Raw genomic sequence first — 21285 nt, forward strand, 5'->3', positions numbered from 1 at the left:
TACAGGAATATTGAAAACCCCCATTTACGTCATACCCAACATGGTTTCTCCCAATCAGACAGCATGTTCACTATGCTTAAATACTCTTTTTGAAACAATAAAGGTTTGGTCACTGGTGTTTAACAAGCAGGTACGTTATACATAAAGATTTAAAACCAAACGTGTGAATTGCGGTTATTTATAACAATGAATGAACAGTGTTAGTTTGACAGTCGGGACCAGCGGCGAAGAGGGCTCTGAACTGGACAGGACCAGCGATGAAGAGGGCTTTGTGCCGGGCAGCGGTGAGGGCTCTGTGCCGGGCAGCGATGAGGGCTCTGTGCGGGGCAGCGATGAGGGCTCTGTGCCGGGCAGCGATGAGGGCTCTGTGCCGGGCAGCGATGAGGGCTCTGTGCCGGGCAGCGATGAAGGCTCTGTGCTGGGCGGAACCAGCGGTGAAGGCTCTGTGCTGGACGGGACCAGCGGTGAAGGCTCTGTGCTGGACGGGACCAGCGGTGAAGAGGGCTTTGAAACTCTGGCTCAGGCTCGGGGAGAACGACGCTCACAGACTCTGGCGGGCTCGGGCACTGAATAGGACTCTGGCCCTCCCATTTCAAATATTCTTCACCCCAGTAGACATCCTGATGGAGATGAAGATACAACTCCACAAACTCCTCCAGAGAACATCCATTCTGGTTGAAAATAAAAGCGTCATCCTCCATCTTTTCTTTTGGGTCGGTCAATCTATAACGTCTCTGGGTGAAGATAAAGATGAAGAAGACGATGATCCACAATATACGAAAACACTTAAGTTTATTTATAAAGGAAAACTCGAAACAGGGAGCGTGTGCTCAAACAAAACACTAACACTCAATAAACAAACATTGACCGACCACTGAAAGGTGAAAGACAGGAACTTAAATACACAGTAACTAAACACAGGTGACAGAACTGAACTAATGATGATGAACTGAACTAATGAAAACGGTGATAAGATGAAGAAAACAAACAGAAAGTCCATGATAAACGTGACAGTTAGCAGCTAATGTTACCCAAACACATTCTACATATTGTTGTAAAGTTTTCTTTCATCGACGCAAGACCAGGAGACAGTTGGGATCGCGTTCAACAGAAGTTATTCTTTATTGAGAACTCCGCTGTACGTGGCTGCAGTACTTCCAACATTATCTTAAGAATGTAACTGTACATGGTGTCTTATAGGCATTTTAGGAGGAGGGACTTTTGAAGGTGGAGACAAATTCAAACAAAGCATGTAACAGGTTTAGGTAACACCCAAGACTGAGGGTCTTGCAATCTCAATCCAATCAGCATAACCATTCAAACGCATATGTGCTAATCCAATCAGCCTAACGATTCATCGTCTATTATAGACAAAAGGTGCGTCTGGGGCTACGGGCTCGAGCCATTAAAGACAAAAGGTGACTTACAATAGAGAAAACAGGACTGGCACGAAAGGAGACTCTTGCTGGAGACTCAATAATCATCTGAAATCAGTCTACTAAACTTTATCAGTTTGTATTGGAATCTAAATTAAAACCTCAAATGCTAAAATCAGTATTCTTCACCATGATGTTATGTAAGGAAGCATATCTGAAATAGATTCTTAAATTTGTAACCCTTCAGTCCCCTCTTTGAGAGTTCTTAAAAACTCTCACAAAATACAAATTTAGACACTTAAAAGTTAATTCTTGTAACTTGAAAAAGTTACAGGCACAAGCATGATCTGTGTTGTTTATCTGTAATTGCATGCTGACACAGAAACAAAACATGCAATTAGGGTCCGTGAAGTCCTTACGAGTAATAGTCTTTTCTGGTTGAAAACTGTTATTTCCTTGTGATGGACGTGAGTCATTTGTTGGTTGACACACTTAATATTAACAGGTTTCCGAACCATGAAGAGTTATCTTCAGTCATATGTTGTAAAGATCAAGAATGTCTTGTTGTAGTTTGTTCAAGTTCTCTGATGGATGACTGAAGTTCCCGTAGGTCTCTGCGTTGTGTATTTTTTCTTTTTCTTTTGTGATAGTTCGTTCAGCAGTTGTCGTCTTGAGGTTGTGGCTTCATATGCAGGTGAGACGGTCGTTGCATATGGGTCTCGGGACAAGTGTTTATCTGCACAGAGTAAGAAAGAAAACAAGAAACGACAGAGCAGTATTTCTTCAAACAATAGGGTTGTAGCAGTATTTGTTCAAATACGGGTTGTATCGTTTTAAGAGTCTGCTTTTGTTGTTTCATTCTTTCCCTATTTCTTAATTTATTTGACACCTATGGACCAGTGAGGTGGGGATAAGAGGGGGATGAGGAAATCTTCACCACATGGCTGACCCCCGAGGCCTGTTGCACTTCGGTTCTTCCATGGGCTCCGCGCTGGTCTGTGTGTCCTATTCTGTCCCTGTTGTGTGCACACTGTAGAGTGTGTGAGAAAATTGGCACATTTCCATTCTCCAGTGAAACATCAGTCCTAGTAGGCATCATAACAGAGGATGGTGTCTGACTGTAATGTTTCTGTGGTATAACATTTAAGGCTGTGAGTCTTACTTAATGTCTCCCAAAGAAAGGCTGAGACAGTCACTTTCCTTTTGTTCTATTAAACAAAAATAAGTCTTTCATCTTTGTTGTGAGTTACTGGGGAAATTAAGCACTCACAGCCTAAATGGTTAACACTGTATCAAGTTGCCCCACGAGTTTAACGAGGAGGGGAGGGGCTGCTTCAGAATATCAAGCAGGCTAAGCAGAAGCTGAGTAACCTTGTTAACTTCTTTAAAGTTCTTTTTGTTTTTCCTACATTCTTTTCCAAAATGTCCGTGCTTGCCACAGTAAGAACAACTGGTTTCTCTAGGACATTTGCGTTTCTGTTTCTCTGAATTGACCTTAACCCTCAGGGGACCACAAACGCGCCCGCGCGTTTTGCTCGTTTTTTTTTTTTAGCAATGAAAATAAACACCAAATGCTCTGTTAATTTTGATCTTTCATTTTCGTGTAATACATCAATCGATCCTGTTCAGTTTCTATTTTTTTTCTGTATACTCACAATAAAAATAAAGTGTTTTGCTTTTTGACAAATAAAGAAAAATTAACATGATGCGATTTCTCCCTTCTCTCTGTCCGTGAACTCCCATTTGAAACGCGTTCGAAAATGATCTATAACTCCGCGAAAATTCAGTCAAACAGGCAAACAGACCCACGGGCATAAAGCTTGAGATCGCATCTGTTAAATGAAGTAACTTATATAAAAAACAAATATTCTCAGCTTCTGTAATCTGTATAAAAAGAGAGCGACTCCAGTCGAGCTCATTAAGAGCTAATTCACAGTAATGTGACCACTCCCCGGAGAGCGCGTGCTATTCAAACGCAAATTCTGAGAACTATTGAAGATCTGTGAAACGCCCATCAGCTGTAAACACAGCGCGTCGCGATCGAGTGAGGCATAATATAGCCTACCTTATGGAGAAACGATTCCTCAGAACAGTGCTGATATGAGGAGCAATATCTCCTGATATGAGGAGCAGATTCCGCTGAGGAGTGAGGTAGGCTGTTTTCTTTTCTCACGTGTGGAATAACGTTATGGAATAACGTTAGTGTAGGCCTATGCAAACCGCAAAAAGATGAATCGCATTTCTATAATATGACTCGCCTTTCTGTGAGATGAATGAAGGGTACATGTTTGTAAAGACTGTTTAGCCTAAATATGAATCGCGCGTCTGTGTGTGAAATAATAAACTGCTTTGCTATAGCCTACTGAGATGAGTAAAAATCCACTGGAATATGTTGAAAAAAATGTATTTGTATAAGCAACGTATTAAACTGCAAAAAAAATACTATTTTTTTCAAAAATAAATTCATAGACTAAGATGTTAGATGTTCCAATGTTGGCTATATTCAAACTAATGAATACATATGATAAAATGTAGGCCTATAATCTTTTTTCTTTTTTTTTTTACAAAGAAAGAGTACACTTGAAATATTGTTGAAATTGTAATTATTGTTGTAATTGTAACATTTTTAATAAAATAGCAAAACATATTTACAAGAGAAATGTAAGCGAAATCTTAAATGGTCAATATAAGTCTTCTTCTAAATACATCTTTTGTCCTTGTGGCTCAGTCAGTGTCACACCATAATGAATGGCTCATTAGGCAGAGTCATTATGCAGAGTGGGTGGGGAGATTATGCAGAGATTATGCAATCTAAGGTGTAAACTACTCCTCCCCCTTGCATATTGGCTTTCCAAGCAAAACCTGTTTTACAGCATTTAAATCAATGTATTTTTTTTTTTGTGAACGATAAAGCAAAACTATTTTCACATAATTTTGAAGCTAGAACACAAAGGGAGAACATCCATTAGTCAAAAGTCTTGTGGACACATATTTAATATGTGTTTTGTGGTCTTAATTCAGCAACTTTCATTTTAATTTTTTCCAATAACCACGCATAAACATTATTCTCTTAAAAATACAAACATCTGCATACACGTTGCTCGCATATTATGGTAGCCCTGTTTGTGCTATATAGAGTGAATTTACACCTTTGCCATTAACATGTTTATAAATAACTGAAAAAAGCACAAATGTCAAGGCATGTCAGAACATCTCAAAGGCCCCAAAAACACAGTGGTCCCCTGAGGGTTAAAGGATGCTGCTGCAATTTTTACCCTTGCCTTGACATCAGAGTCTCTTTCCCAAGTAGCTAACTTGTCCAAGTTGTTTTGCAGGGTTCTACTAGACCATGTTAGTTCTAAGTAAGGCAATGCATTTTTATGTTCTGACAGAAGACCCTGAAACCATGCGCGAACTAGGGGACCATTATCACCTAGCACCTTCTCTGAAGTGTCAGCAATTCCGCTGTAAGCGGCAGCGGTCTGGCAAAATCTTTCTGTGTACTCACAAACAGTTTCACCCTTCTTCTGTACACAATTGGTAATTTTCGACCAATCGATTTTGGGTCCTAAGATATTCTTTAGGATTTTCAAAACACCTTCTCTCAAATCGCCTTTACTGACATGTTGCAGTTCGGAAGTAACAGCAGACTCAAAACTGTTGAATTCAGATTCAGTTAGAATTTGTGATATCAGCTGTGTAACTTCTGCCAACGACATGTCATAAAGACGCATTTTACTGATCAATGCTCTTCTAAATTCAGAAAAATTTGTGCGTGCTGAGGGTAAGCTCTGGGATAGTCTCTCTACATCTTTAGGTCCTAGCGCTTTGGCAACAGTTTGTATTTGGACAATAGAAGAGTTAGAAGTAACACTTTCAGTTCCCTGAGATCTTCTCCTAGCCCCACAAACCTGCACTGAATCTACAGGCTCATCAGTTACTGATTGGATGGCTACATCTGTTTAAAAGAAAGCTTTTAAGTCAGGATAATTGTTATCAGGCTGACTAACTTCTTCCACATCAGTTTTTTCTGCATCTTTGTTGCGGTTTACTTTCTTAGTCACAGAAGATAATCTAGTACGGAGCTCTTTGATCTGTTTCTCTAGCTCTGAGTTGCGCTTAGACTGTTCTGTAGCTAGTGTTAAACCAAATTCTCTGTGACAACAGATAATGGCTTTCACATTGTTCTTGCAAATACTTGCTCCTAGTACCTTTTTACAATCTTCAAATGACCATACTTTGTCTGGGTGAATGCCAAATTTCTTTGTCAAATTCAATCTGACTTCCTCAGTCATGATTGAGTCCATGCATTCTCCTAACAAAGACTTAAACTCATTGTCTGTCCATAACGGGCTAGCTAATCCACCTTTCTCCGTTGTGGAAATCAGCCTAGCATTCTTTCTAACCATTTTGTGACTTTCTTTGTTACTTCACAATCACAAAACACTAAAACTTCTCTCTACTGTCTTACAAACAGAGGGTACAATCTTATTAGCACATGACGCTAATAGTCTCTAGCTTACAGAGGATAGGTCTTCTCTAGCAAGAGCATACACACAATATTAACATGTAACTGTTAATCTTCCCTGCCAACAACAGAGGATAAATTTCATCTCTAAAAGAAAAACTTTTTTAGAGGCTTATCTTTAGTTAACCAAACTCTACAGCTGTTTGTTAACTTCTTCTCTGAACGGCGCAGAGGAAGTCTGCATTGGTTCTTTGAATGGAGTGAAACTCACTGAATCGTTGGTTGTACAGAAAAAATTAGTTTGGAACTCAGTCAGCTTTGTTGAGATCTTTGAGCTTGAAGTTTCAATATTCAGTCTGGAACTCAGTCAGGCATTGAGATCTTTTTGGAGCTTGAAGTTTTCAATCTGGAGGAAGCTGGAAAGATTCAGTCTGGCAATCTTTGTCAGATCTTTTGTTGAGCTTGAAGTTTCAAGATTCAGTTCTTTGAGCTTGAAGTTCTTTGAGTTTCCTTTTTCTCCATCTGGGTCACAGGGCACCATCTGTTGTAAAGTTTTCTTTCATCGATGCAAGACCAGGAGACAGTTGGGATTGCGTTCAACAGAAGTTATTCTTTATTGAGGACTCCGCTGTACGTGGCTGCAGTACTTCCAACATTATCTTAAGAATGTAACTATACATGGTGTCTTATAGGCATTTTAGGAGGAGGGACTTTTGAAGGTGGAGACAAATTCAAACAAAGCATGTAACAGGTTTAGGTAACACCCTAGACTGAGGGTCTTGCAATCTCAATCCAATCAGCATAACCATTCAAATGCATATGTGCTAATCCAATCAGCCTAATGATTCATCGTCTAGGGCTGGGGCTCGAGCCATTAAAGACAAAAGGTGCGTCTGGGGCTATGGGCTCGAGCCATTAAAGACAAAAGGTGACTTACAATAGAGAAAACAGGACTGGCAGGAAAGGAGACTCTTGCTGGAGACTCAATAATCATCTGAAATCAGTCTACTAAACTTTATTAGTTTGTATTAGAATCTAAATTAAAACCTCAAATGCTAAAATCAGTATTCTTCAACATGATGTTATGTAAGGAAGCATATCTGAAATAGATTCTTAAATTTGTAACCCTTCAATATCCACTACACATAATGAGCAAATACACATCATCCCCTCACATATCTTAAACACATTTTTCACAATACCTTCAAAAATTCACCAACATTGCACAAGTATGAGTATGCATGATATCAGTGTCAGTAAACAGACTGTGTTAATGCTGAGACAATATATCTGTGGTGTGTGTGTTTGATATGATGTACGTGCATACAGTCTATTCATGATCACGGGGTTGCTCCGTGACAGGTACGAAGCATCTGCTGAAGCTCAGATTTGAAAGTAGCTTGAGTTCCTGTAGCCACTTGTCCTATTACAGGAGCAAGAAATCCAAGCGAGTTGTAAACTGAATTTGTAACTGACAAATTACCTCTTCTAGTAAATGGTCATTGCTATTTTGATAATAAAGGTATCAGTCTCAATGTCCCAATGAAGTCCTAGTACGCTCATTAGGGACCGTTCTGCTCTGTCTCAATTATTTAGAAAAGACAGACAGGTCCGTCAGCCAATCCCAGTTGTCGTTTGTCTCAATTTTGAGAAAGCCAACAAAAAGTCAATGAAAAAGATAGGGCCTTGTCTCAAAAAACCACGGGCCAATCTGTCTTCCTTTTCAGGTATGGTCCAATCAAATTCGCCCTTTGACTTAAGCCCCGGCTCCAACTTTGTTTTCATCAAAGATACAAAGATTTAATCTGATACAGCACTGTGAAAAGGCATTTATAGAGCAAAAGGACATTACTTATCTTTGCAAAAAACAAAAGGTAAGTGTACACATATTACAACTTCATGTATATTTCTGATCAAGCGTTTTTGTTGATAGATTAACCTTGACGTTATCTCAATTAGCCTCGCTAACATTTGGCATGTTCAGCATGGAGCACAGTGGTACAGTACAGCTGGTTACAATCCTAATAATTTAATTTGTGTAAAGACCTAACTATGTGTTTGGACAATCACCCAGGAAAGTGTGCACATGTTAGATTGCGATGTATGGCATCTATCAAAAGTAACGTTAGCATAATTGGCATCGCTATTCATTAGTACCACTTGGCATGTTAAGCTTGTTGCACAGTACAGTATAGCTGGTTACAATCTCTAACTATTTTAATTTGTGTAAACACCTTAACATGTATTTGAACAATCACCAAGGAAAGTGCACACATGTTTGATTGCAATGTATGGCACATAGCAACATTTATGTTGACACTAGTAACGTTAGCATAATTAGCATTGGTACTCATCAGAACTTGGCATGTTCACCTGTAGCACATTCGAAAACTATAGCTGGTTAACCTCTCGAACTATTTTATTTCATGTTTCACCTTTGTAGTGGCTATTTGTCCATAAACTTAAACAAAACTAATACCAAACTTCTCAAATGGCCACTGAGGCTACGTCATGGGTTAGGCTTTACGCATGGTTAGAGGTACCAAAATAAACTAATGTCCATAGCAAAAGATGAGTTCGAGGAGGTTTATTTACACATATAAGCAAGCTCACAGACATTTCCTGCTGCCTCTCTCACGCTGTGGTAAAAAACCATATGCCCTCGCAGCCCCGCTGATTGCTCCCACCTTGACCTATTTATACAAATTAACATAGCACCACGTGACCAATAAACGACAATGTAAATAAACAAGAAAATAAGCATAAATGCAAAATAAAGCAAATTAACTTTTAGCAAGAAAAGAAAAGAAATAAATTATAACTTAAGCCTAAAATAAACAAAGTGCAAAATAGCTCCAACAACCCAGCCCCTAATTGTGACGTAATTTACCCACAATTAATCTTAGCTTTTAGCACAAAGGAGCTATTTCCTGATTATAACCTAAACACTAAGCTTGAATCTTGCATCTTCAGATTTTCCATGCCTGCAAAAAACAAATAGATAGAAAACAGAGATAGGAGAGAGAATGAGATGCATAGTCAATTGTTAGCCTCCAAGAGAAGACAGAGCTTGGTTATTGGTCTGTCCAGGATGCTGGTCTTCGTTTGGACCTTCACAGAGCGGACCAGTCCTCTTGAGTCAGCTGTGGTACTTAGAACTCTGCCCATCATCCATGAGCCTCTTGGAGCTGTAGCATCAGCGATTACAACAATATCTCCTGGGATGAAGTTTCTTTTTTGCTTTGTCCATTTTTGTCTTTCTTGCATTACAAGCAAATACTCTGATGTCCACCTTTTCCAGAAAAGCTCCGCAACGTACTGCACTTGCCTCCATCTCCTCTTAATGTACAGGTCAGATTTTTCGAACAGACCTGGTGGCAGAATGGGCTTGCCTTTCAGCAGGAGAATGTGATTTGGAGTGAGCGCTTCCAAGTCATTGGGATCTTCTGAGACCTTAGTTATTGGCCGGTCATTGAGTATTGCTTCTACCTCACAAAACAGTGTTTGCAGGCCTTCCTCGTCCAGCAGTTGATGTCCAACAACAGAGGTAAGTACACTGCGCACAGAGCGAATCAGACGCTCCCACACACCACCTTGGTGAGATGCAGCTGGGGTGTTAAAACTCCACGTCACTCCTTCCTGCACAAAAGTCCTTTCAATTTTAGAGTGATTTAAAGCAGCCAGAGCCTGCCTCAGCTCCTTCTTCGCACCAACAAAATTTGTGCCGTTATCTGACCTCATACTTGTCACAGGTCCTCTTCTGCAGATAAATCTTCGCACAGCATTGATGCAGGAGTCTGTGTCGAGGGAGTTCGCCACCTCCAGATGTATTGCGCGGCTGCTCAGACAGGTAAATATCACTCCATATCGCTTCAGCACAGTTCTCCCTCTCCTCACATCCAGTGGTCCAAAATAGTCCACTCCCGCATTTGTAAAGGGTGCGTTATCAGGCACAACTCGTTCCTCTGGTAAATCGGACATTTTTTGTTCTCCAAGTTTTCCTCTGTACCTTCTACACACTGTACATTGTGAGAGAATCTTCCTGGCCGCAGAGTTGGCATTTATAATCCAATACTTCTGTCTCAATCTGTGCAGCATGTGATTGCGTCCAGCATGTCCAAGTTGGTAATGGATGTAACGTAATATGAGCTGGGAAACATGCAGATCCTTCGACAGAATCACAGGATGTTTTACCTCCAACGGCAGGGCAGATTTAGACAGGCGTCCACCAACTCTGAGGATGCCATCTTCGATGAAGGGGTCGAGGCGATACAGAGGGCTGTCTTTGGAAACAGTCTTTGGGTCGTGTTTTAGTGAGGAAATTTCAGTGCTGAATCTTTGGTTTTGTGCAAACTGAATTATTGCCTTTTCGGCTTCCTCCAAGCGCTCTGATGTCAGGCTGGATCTTCCAAGTGCGGCTTTGAATTTTTTAAGCTCCTTTTCCACATTTTCATTCTGCTTGACCACATATTCTTTCCTCTTTTGGCTCAAAAGTAAAAGTCTTTCTTTCAGCTCCAACAACCAGGTCACTGATGTTTTAAGCTTTCTCCAGGATGAGAAATAGTGAATGAGCTGACTGAGGGGATTGTCACTGTGTGTTGTAACAGCATTCACTTTAAGTTCCCTTTTTACCTCTGGATCATCAGATGGGATGGAGGAGGAGTCCAAGTCGAGTTTTGGCCATTCGGAGGAAGACAAATGCAAAAAGTCTGGTCCTTTTAGCCATTTTCCTTTCCCAAATTCCTGAGCTCTTAGTCCTCGAGATGCTTCATCTGCCGGATTATCTTTGGTGTTTACATACCTCCACTGATCTTTGTCCGTGGCTTCTCTTATGGTGCTGACACGGTTGGCAACATATGTGTGAAAGCGCTTTGTTTCATTGAAGATGTACTTGAGAACAGTAGTGCTATCAGTCCAGAAAAATGACCTTTGCAATGGCAACTGTAGCTCCTTCAACAGCATTGTGTTCACTCGAACCGCAAGCACAGCTGCAGCAAGCTCAAGGCGTGGGATGGTTAGTTGCTTTAGAGGAGCAACACGAGCCTTGCCTGTGATGAATGAAACATGCACACTGTCAGTACTCTCCAATCTCAAGTATGAAACAGTGCCATATCCTGATTGACTGGCATCTGAAAAATGATGCAGTTCTGCTTTCACTTGTGTTCCAAAGTTCTTGGGTTTGATGCACCGTTCCACTTTAAATCCACTCATATGCTGAAGTTCAGAGAGCCACTCAGACCAATGTCTGGAGACGGCACTGGGGACTGGCTCATCCCATTTGAAGTTCATTCTACACAGCTCCTGTAACAGTAACTTTGCAGGGATTATGAAAGGAGACAGAAAACCCAGTGGATCATAGAGAGAGCTCACCACAGAGAGGATGCCCCTCCTGGTGTGTGGACGTTCCTGCAATGCAGTCCTGAAGCTGAACGTGTCTCCTTGAACACACCATTGCATCCCCAGAGCTCTTTCCACAGGGAGTTGGTCCCTGTCCAAATCCATGTTCTCCAAACCCACTGCTCTGATATTGATGGGAATAAGTGCCAACACATTTTGGCTATTTGTGACCCACTTTTGGAGACGGAAGCCGCCTTTTTTACAGAGAGATGTTAGTCCATGTATGAGCTTCACTGCATCTTCCTCTGTCACAGTGGACTTGAGACAGTCATCCACATAGAAATTTGTTTTGACTGTGCTGAGGACGTCGGGTGAGTATTGCAGTGCATTATCCTCAGCAGTTCTTCTCAGTGCATAGTTTGAGCAGCTTGGAGAGGATACAGCTCCAAACAAATGCACGCACATCCTGTATTCCTCTGGCTCCGTTGTAGCGTCTCCATTGGGCCACCATAAAAAGCGCAAGAAGTTGACATGCTTGTGTGGGACCCGGACCTGATGGAACATGGCGTTGATGTCAGCCATAACAGCGATGGGCTCTTCTCTAAACCGGAGGAGGACACCAATAAGCGTGTTAGTGAAGTCTGGGCCCTGCAGGAGCTGGCTGTTTAATGATGTACCTTTGTAAGTACAGCCGCAATCAAACACAACACGCAATTTCCCTTTGGTTGGGTGATGTACACCATGGTGGGGAATGTACCACACCTTTCCTTGTTTTGGAGTGGGCTCATTTGTGGGAACCTTTTCTGCATATCCTTGCTCCAACATGTTGTTGAGGAAATCAATGTATTGAGCTTTGAATGAAATATCTCTGTTAAATCTCCTCTTCAGGCTCTGGATTCTTTGTAATGCAATGCAGCGATTATTTGGCAAAACAGGATCTTCAACTCTGAAAGGCAAGTCAATGCAATAATGTTCATCGTTAAGCACTGTTGTATCCTTCACAATTTTCATGAATTTAATGTCTTCTCTTGACATCTCAAGTTGTTCATCATATGTTCTTTCAGCAAAGCCATGATTGTACTGCTGCATCAACATATTTTCCAAGTGCTCCACAGATATATGATTAGCAGTTACAACAGTGCATCCTGATTTAACACCAGTACCTCCAGAGTCTCCAACACGAAGAGGCCCGTTTATGACCCAGCCAACTCTGGTCCTCACTGCATACGGTCCACCACATTGACTGTTTATTAGTTCCCATGGCTCCAAAACTTTGGGACAGTCAGTTCCAATGAGCAAGTCCACATCTGCATCTACTTCATGTAGCCTAATGCTACTCAAATACGCCCACTTGGCAACATCATCCTGACATGGCACATTGACTTTGGATACAGGCATTTCTGTTTGTGTCAGAACAGATGGCAGCTCAATAAAATCCTCGGTGTCAAACCCAGACACCTCCAGACCAATTATCACAGTGGTATTAATGGCTTTAGTCTGTCCCATTGTCCTTAATAGTATGTTACAGTTTTTACCTGATACTCCCAGCCTTTCAGCCAGACTTGCAGTGCAGAAGGTACCAGAGCTCCCAGGATCCAAGAAAGCGTAAGTGTGCACAACTTTATTACTTTTCTGACTTTTCACCTGCACAGCCACAATGGAGAAAACAGCAGTATCTTCTTCACCAGCCCCAATATGACCACACGTCTGCTGCTGCTCGGGTACAATGCTCACAGTTTCTTTGGAGGTTATCCTTGAAGTATCCTCCTTCTCCACATGCAGGACAGATGGGTGTTTCCTGTGACACACTTCACAATCCAAACGACTCCTACAGTCTTTGCTTGTGTGTCCATATTTCAAGCACCCAAAACAAACACCTTTCTCCTTTAGAAAGTGAATCTTGTCCTGTTGTGTCTTTCTTCTAAACTGAAAGCATTTTTCCAGAGTGTGATTGGTGAAATGGCAGAACAGACATTTGAGCTGGTTACCATGAGCTGTTAAGTTTTCCTTTTCTTTATGTCCATCCTTTATTGCATTGATGCTGGTGGCAAAGGTACCACTTTTCCCTTTCTGCTTAACTTGAGTGGATAGCTTTGTGTGGCTGGCTGGGGAAACATCATTAATATTTCCAAACAACGGGTCTGAAACAATTTTGACTTGTTTTTCAATAAAATTTACAAAATCAACAAACACTGCTCTGCTTCCAGTTTGTTCCAGTATGTCACATGCCACATTTCTCCACTTTTCCCTCAGTTTATATGGGAGTTTCATTAGGATTGTCCTGAGGTTAGCTGGCATGTCCAACTCCTTCATGTACTTTATATGATGCACTATATTGGAGCAACCTCGAAGGAACAAAGCAAATGACTGCAGAGCATTAACATCCTCAGGTTTTATTGAGGGCCAGTTGTTGATTTTGTCCATATAAGCAGAAGAGATTTTGTGTTCACTGCCAAAATGTTCAATCAAAAGTGTTTTTGCTCTTCGATAACCAGGTTCAGAGGGCAGATGCTGACAACTTCTTACAATGTCTCTTGGTTGCCCCCTAGTGTACTGTTCTAGGAAGTACAAACAATCACTGAAATTTTGAGTTTTATCCTCAATACAATTTTCAAAGGCTCTGAGAAAAGATTTGAAATACAGGGGATCACCATCAAATACAGGTATATTTCTCATAGGCAGAGCAGAGGCTGTGTTTTGTTGGACCAACAGGGCAGTAATTTCATTTTGACGCTGCATGATGTTCAAAATGTCCGGAGAGTTGGTGGATTGATTATTGTCATGAGCATTTTGCAAAACCAGTGGTCGTGTACTTTGTCTTTGAGAAACAGGAATGACATTAGGTATGGGTGGTTGTATTACAGCATGTTTGGGTTTAACACCAGCAGAGACAGAATTTAATAAGCGACTGGAGGAAGGTTCAGAGTTTTCATTGGTGGGCACAAACCGTTCAGCATTTGGATTTAAATCATATTTTCCTGGAATTTCTGACCTTTCCAAGTAAGAGTTCATGCCATCTGATGTTGTAGATGCACATTTTGACACTTTAGAGCCACACTTTGAATTTATTTCCAGAACCTTCAATTTAGCATTTGTCACCTTTAATTCTGCCTCCAGAGCAAGTTGTTCCTTTTCTCTCCTTAAACGTTCCCGCTTGTTCCGTAATTCCTCTTGGTCCTTTTCCTGTTTCCTTCTTGATTCCTCTTGTTCAAGTCTTATTTGTTCCTCCTGCGCCTCCAAAATGTGCTTTTGTTTTAGAGCAGCCATGCGCTCCTGTAATGCTGCTTTATCTGCTTGCGCTAATATTTTTGCAGATGCACTGGATGAAGTTCTTGACAGTTTAGAGCCAGCTTTTGAGCGTGCTGCAGAACCTTTATTGGATACACTGTCCTCAGGCCTAATATCAGTTTGATTATCAGGTGGTTTGATTGGAAGTTCATATGAATGGCCTGCATTTGATAACCACCCTTTGACATCATCAATAAAGCTTGAAAACAGATTTTCCTTTTGTTCAAAATATTTATCTTGTTTGTCCTTTTCATCCTGAGGTATATTCAGTGACACAAATGACAAATGATGTTGTTTTGCCTCATTAACACATGTTATCATTTGATCCAAAAGAGACTTGACTGCATCAATATTGTCTGCAGAATGCATCAATTTATCCATTTGATTCATGCACAATTTGGCTTGTCTGCATTTCGTCGATCTCTTTTCCTGACACGTTTGCATGAAAAACATCATTCCTTTAGCAGTAAAACTTGTGCGCCTCCTTATTGAAAGCGCCGTGTCACTTGTGGCTTTGGATGCAACGTCAGACATTTTTACTTTCTATTGATGTTGGCCAGGTGCACACACAGTTATTTGCAAAGGTTGAATAAAGCACGTACCTTGCGGAACTTTGTTTGCAGCGGTGGTTGCCTTTGCGCACGGAGTTGAATTCGCGCAGTGATTGTTGTTGCACGCGGCCGTGCGCGTCAACTGTGAAGGCTTTGGGCCAGCTTTTGCGAATCCAATTGCAACAAACATCAATCCTCCACTCCGTAAATGCAGCTCCAGCGCTCCAGTAGCGTCACCGTTATCCAGTACGGTGTCCAGGGAAGCTTTACACTGTCGGATGGGTCGGATTACTTGATGTTTGCGCTGTATCCAGCCCGCGCCTCCGCCACTCCTAGACCCAGCGTTGTCTCGAGCATCCAGGTGAGTAATCCACTTTCAAAAGGGTAATCCAGCAAACAATCCAGAGTCCATTTCCAGGTAAACCAACGATATACATCCAGGGGCGGGTTTTTTACTTATTGTAGTGGCTATTTGTCCATAAACTTAAACAAAACTAATACCAAACTTCTCAAATGGCCACTGAGGCTACGTCATGGGTTAGGCTTTACGCATGGTTAGAGGTACCAAAATAAACTAATGTCCATAGCAAAAGATGAGTTCGAGGAGGTTTATTTACACATATAAGCAAGCTCACAGACATTTCCTGCTGCCTCTCTCACGCTGTGGTAAAAAACCATATGCCCTCGCAGCCCCGCTGATTGCTCCCACCTTGACCTATTTATACAAATTAACATAGCACCACGTGACCAATAAACGACAATGTAAATAAACAAGAAAATAAGCATAAATGCAAAATAAAGCAAATTAACTTTTAGCAAGAAAAGAAAAGAAATAAATTATAACTTAAGCCTAAAATAAACAAAGTGCAAAATAGCTCCAACAACCTTAATTCGTGTATGTGTAGTTAACAGGTTGATACATTTGTGTGAATGTCATGCAGGCTATGGTCTACAGTACAGCCTTGGACAGTAACCTGTCACCAGGTTACATTATGTTATTTTTTGGCAATGTTATTGTATTGTATCTTATGGGAGGTTTTCTATTCCCTGTACATTTTATGAATTCTCATGAATGGAAAATCTGCATTGTTAATTCTACTATTATCCAGTATGTACTTTACCACTTGAATCCTAGATGGAAAACCCAACGTTTAGATGGAGGGGAAAGGAGCTGGCCATGCACTCCAAGCATGAGGCTCAGTCCATCAGGGCCAAGCCTGACCAGGCTGTGGTTTGCAAGAAGCCAGAAGAATGTGAGGCAGAGGCCCGGGCCCGTGTCGTCTCAGAGGGTGGTGATCCTGATTCCGTGATGCTGGTTTTGAGCCGGTATGCGGTTCAGTTCGGCGTGTACTGGGGTCAGACCTTTAAGTGGCTCCTAGAAAATGACCTGGGCTGGGTTGTGGGGCTGGTGGCTAGCCATCTCCCAGGAGCCATCTCCACTGATGGTCCACAAGGACGCCTTGGCCCGCTACACAAATGCATATTCTGCTGTTAAGGAGGAATTCCAGAGTCCAGGCCTCACAGCCTGGACAGGAGGGCCAAGCCCTTGTTGGATTTCACAGGTACAGGGCAGAGACACTGCAGGAACTGTATGAGTCCAAGGACAAAGACCACATTGGGTGAGAATCCTCATTTGAATAACAATGTCATGCTGATATAAGTTGTATTTTTTGTGATAATTGATGAATCCAATTTCTAATGAATTTTTTTTTTTTTAATCGGTTATGTCAACTGGTTGAGGAAGCAGACACCCCAGAATCCCGGGGACCTTATGGAAGCAGCCCTTAAATATATCAGGCGCCGTGACCAGGAGGCAGCTGCACCCCCTTCTCCCCTTGCTGGGGTTAAGACAGCTTCAGGGTAAGTATTGGTATCAGTAAAGAAGACCCATTATTTAATTTAATAAAGTACAAAGGTTATTTTATTCCCAACTGTTTGCTTGCTGTTAAAGGCCTCTTGGTGCAGCGGTCTATGCATTTTTAGGGCAGCGTTCTGTGACTCCAGGTCAACTGCAGTCAACGGTCAGGAAGATCCTTGCCAAAAAGACTGCAGTTCCCAGTAAGCGTGTTCAAATTGGAACAATGAGCTCTTTATGACTGAGACCACGTTTAACACTTTTCTATGTGTCGTAAAGTGATGCCTGCTTCCAGACCAGCTCTGCGACCAGATCTGCGCCCCGTAGAGCCCTTTGCCTGTAGTTGCCATTGCCACAGAGAACTGTAAGTTGATTGATACATTACCTGATATTCATTGATAAGTATTTTTTTATTCGGATAAACAAAATGCTGTATGTAATATAATGTCTTTCTGTTGGAATATTCATCAGACTAACGGTCCAGTGGATAAGGTAGGGTTTGAGTGAGAAACTCTGTACATATTTACATTTACTTTTAGTCATTTAGCAGATGCTTTTATCCAAAGCGACTTACAAATTAGGTTTGTCTTCATTTTTCTTTATAACAACTTACATTACACATTTGATTTGTGTCAACCTTGACACACACACTTTCATGTACATCTAGAATGGCATACTAGTTGCTGTAAATCCATATCCTGCCATGTGGCTGCACATTTTCTCTCATGGTGTCTAGCTCTGCCGCCTCACCCCGCTGTACCACCACCTCACCCCACCCCAGTATTCTTGATAAGAATGCTTAGTCCAGTACTTGCAGATTTCCTGGAATGTTGGTCTCCCCCTAAATATTATGTCTTTGGCTCTTGACTTTTTTAAAGGTGTTATTCTCACATTGTGGAGATATTGTGCATGATATTATACTTTTCTCCCACCCTCCTACGTGGCTGAAATGTTTGTCTTCATTTTTCTTTTTAACAACTTACATTACACATTCGATTTGTGTCAACCTTGACACACTTTCAACACTTTTTTCCCCTTCAGTTTCCTTGCTTTTCTGATATCAACCTGTGCTTTGTTTAACCGTATTATGTGTCACATGCCACGGTGTACTTTTTGGTCAATATTGTAAGCATACCACATTAGTTTGTAGTAGTTTTTGACAGCCGCCTGGGCTACGGATGTGGGCAACAAGCATGGACAGGTCCTGAACTGCGTTCTCACTGCTGGTGAGGGTGAGGGCCTGCTCCGTATGGCGGCTGGGCTTATGGAGCGGTACCGACTCGCAGGCACACCACCCCTCGAGCTCATCTAAGTGGACCAAGACTGCTGCCATGTTTCCCGAGTGGGCCCAGATGGTGGTTTGTCTTAACATCTGGCACCTGATGCGGCGGTTCGCAGCAGGTGTTGTTTCTGAGAGCCACCAGCTTTATGGGGCCTTCATGCGACAGCTGTCCTCCAGCATTTTCGAATGGGATGCAGGGGATGTCCATTGACTGCTGGAGGCCAAGTGGTCCGAAATTGAGGGGAGGCGCAGGATGGTCGGTCTCACTGACAGGGAGGTCTACAGCCACCTCAGGAGCAAGGAAATGGCTCTTCACTGCTGCCGCCGCACGCGTGAAGCTGCGGATACGGAGCTCCTCCTGATAGAGATGTTGGAGATCTTCAACAGCGAGAAGTGGCACGACACCCTGGGCATCCTGCTGCTGGATCCGTTCACATCCGGGCAATCTGGCAAGAGCAGAGGCGTCACCTCAAGTGCATACAGGACCCTCCGAGTGTACAGCTGTACACCCAGACTGGCACTATCACCAAGGGCGGAGTGATTCTGCCAGTGTATCGCTGCATGCACGGCTCCACTTCTCTGGAGTCTTTTCACCTCCACCTCAGCCGGTTCATTCCAGGTAATGAATTGTAATTATAGGTTTGTAACTAGATTGAGATGTGTACACTTCAGCGCTCTCTCATCACACATTGCGGTACTCTGTGTATAGGGAGTAGTGCCAGTGGAATGCATTTCCAGTACTTCCTCCTGGATGGAAATGAGAACCGTGCCGCAGCAGCAAAGGAGGGAAAGAAGCAACCACTGCTCTGCTACAGTGGCCACCTGCAGCACTTCCTCAACCAGCTCAGCCAATGCGTGCTTGGCTCAAGGCAGGTTGAGGACTTTACAAAGCCTGGCATATACACGGGTATATATCAACTGCATCGTAATGTCAGTGTGGAAAGTGAGGGTTTGTTCATGCCATTAGCTTTTTAACCTGAGCATTTCCATCACGTTACAGGGGAACTCATTGGGGTGGAGTACCTTTATGCCCAGACCAACAAATTGCTGCAGGCCGTCAGCTTGGACCCCGACACTCTTGGACACTCTTGGACCCCGACAAGGAGAGAGTGGTCTACCCTTCCCGGCACCAGGACAGGATCGAGCAGGGGCGGTTCAAGGCAACGAAGGGGAAGTCCTCAACCGAAAAAGCTGGAAAGGACAGCTTTGAATGGTATGCGGCTGAATTAGCCTAGAATAATTAGTTAAAAGGTTTCCGTTCCATTGCCAACACTAACATGTATTTTTTGTTCATTTCTTTGTCTTTCAGTTGCTTTCTGGGACTGAACTCGGGTCCTGCAAATTGGCCGGGCGCAAGTCACCTGGTGGAGGCCATATGCAGCCAGCTCTGTCGTCTCCACCCATGTGGCACGCAGTCCGGCGGCACCAAGAGGAGCAGGTGGGCACTCTTGGCGGACTACGTGTCAATCAGAGAGGCAGTGCTGGACAGCCCGAGGTTGATGGCCCAGACCAACATCCAGCTGTATGAGCAAAGTCAAAGGACCATCTCACAATGGTAAGATAATGATGACCATGAAACATAATCATTATGCTATGAACTATCAACATTGTGATAATATTAGACAAAATGCGACTAGATCTAATTTCCTCTTTCTGTCTGTCAGGTACAATCGACGACAGAAGGAGAGGGAGAAGACCATCCTGGAGCAGGGTGTTATATTCCACTGTGTGCCGTGCGTTGCTGCTGAGCCTCTCTCTGCACCCAGGCCATCAATCATCTCCCGGCCACCTCCAGAACTACGGCCCTTTGTTTTTACAGGGCCAAAGGACATTTCACACCCACCCAGGCCACCCAACGAGGAAGGCCCTCCCAGGTGCCTTCACTTCCAGCCCCGCAGCTACTTACAGCCCCTCCCCAGCAGCAGCCCTGCTTTCTCCCAGGCTCCTCCCAGGACCCTCCACACCTTACATCAATATCCCCACCACCCCTTATCGTGCCACGGTCAACAGCTTTCCGGAGGAGTAAAAAAGCTGAGGCGGAAGCCGCGGCTGGGGTGTCAGGCTGTCCTGGGAAGAAGAGAAAGCAGGGGACTACAAATGTAGTAAGTGCGGACAACAGAAGAGGAAAGAGACTGGTCACAGCCAATACGGGTCCGTATCTTTCTGCTCTGCCACTGGGGGGGAAGACTGTTGAACAGTGGCTGGCAGAGATGAGAGACACTCACGGGCGAGGTGATAAAGGACACTGAGCCACTCGTTGGGTGGTTGTGGACGTTTCTTTTTGTAAATAGTTGACATTGTTCCCCTCTACCAAGACCTTGAAGCGGTGTAGAGGCTTGCGTGTGTCGATGACCCTCAGAGTGTATGACTTCTGGACTCTTATGACAAACCAGTCTGAGGTGAGATACTAGATTAACGTCAGTCATTTCTCCTGTGTGTGGTCTTTCTCTCCACACTATGAATCATCATCTTAAAACAACACATATTTGGACACTGCTGGACTGTGTTTTAAGGGTGACATTTGTAATTCACCTAATTTCCATCTAATGTGTGAACTGAACCGTGTGTAAAGGACTACTGAATAGAAGACTCAAGACATACAACAGAACTGTTTGATTGATATACTTTATTGTAAATAACTCAGTTTTATTGATCTGTCAAAGTTCCTTACAGCCAAAACATGGCAAACTAACAGAATGCTTTCTTTTTTTAAGTCCTCCTTTTCAATTTGATCTGAGAGCACCCAAAGGTTAATCACCTATACCATAGCCTTAGCCAAACTGTCCTGTGGAAATGCTGGTATCCCCATATTGGCCTTGGCACTCCTCCTGAAAGGGAAACAAGTAAAAGATTTTGAAGAAACACTTGAATTACAGTATGTTAACTAAGTAGTTCATACCTGACCCTATGACTAAATCATTTTCAATCTAGACCTTTTATAGCAGGTAGGCCTGTTTGCTTTGTTGTGGGCGGATATTAAAACAGTACCATTCAGTGTCATCAATAATACACACGTTGTTTTCTGATGTTCAGTATTGCCCTCCATAACTGGAAATGTGAACTTGTGGGAAATGAATTGATTAATTAAAACTTATTAATTGATTATTCTGTTAGAAGTTCTTTACTGT

The 21285-nt window shown here is 42.6% G+C and overlaps 3 protein-coding genes across 4 annotated transcripts in view; 2 read left to right on the forward strand and 1 right to left on the reverse strand.

The window, feature by feature from the left end:
- Nucleotides 1-21285, reverse strand: part of LOC311081182 (uncharacterized protein) — a 187474-nt gene that overhangs the window by 66522 nt on the left and 99667 nt on the right. The window lies entirely within an intron of this gene.
- On the forward strand, nt 15930-17649 carry LOC311081185 (uncharacterized protein). Of its 2 annotated transcripts, none has more exons than XM_084111600.1 (5): nt 15930-16639; nt 16765-16880; nt 16972-17078; nt 17155-17239; nt 17347-17649. In XM_084111600.1, exons 2-5 carry the CDS (start codon nt 16792-16794, stop codon nt 17369-17371), a joined length of 306 nt encoding a protein of 101 aa, XP_083967726.1. In that variant the 5' UTR covers nt 15930-16639; nt 16765-16791; the 3' UTR covers nt 17372-17649. The 2 variants fall into 2 exon arrangements, with proteins under 2 accessions (XP_083967726.1, XP_083967727.1); XM_084111601.1 differs by having other exon boundaries at nt 16768-16880.
- Nucleotides 18719-20982, forward strand: LOC311082102 (uncharacterized protein; the record flags this gene model as incomplete). Its single annotated transcript, XM_084112846.1, has 5 exons — nt 18719-18776; nt 18867-19026; nt 19158-19370; nt 19467-19712; nt 19822-20982. The coding sequence occupies 5 exons, from the start codon at nt 18719-18721 to the stop codon at nt 20258-20260; spliced, it is 1116 nt and encodes a 371-aa protein (XP_083968972.1). The 3' UTR covers nt 20261-20982.

Source organism: Abramis brama (assembly GCF_963993115.1).
Source record: "Abramis brama genome assembly, chromosome: 4".
In the NCBI taxonomy this organism is placed as follows: domain Eukaryota; kingdom Metazoa; phylum Chordata; class Actinopteri; order Cypriniformes; family Leuciscidae; genus Abramis; species Abramis brama.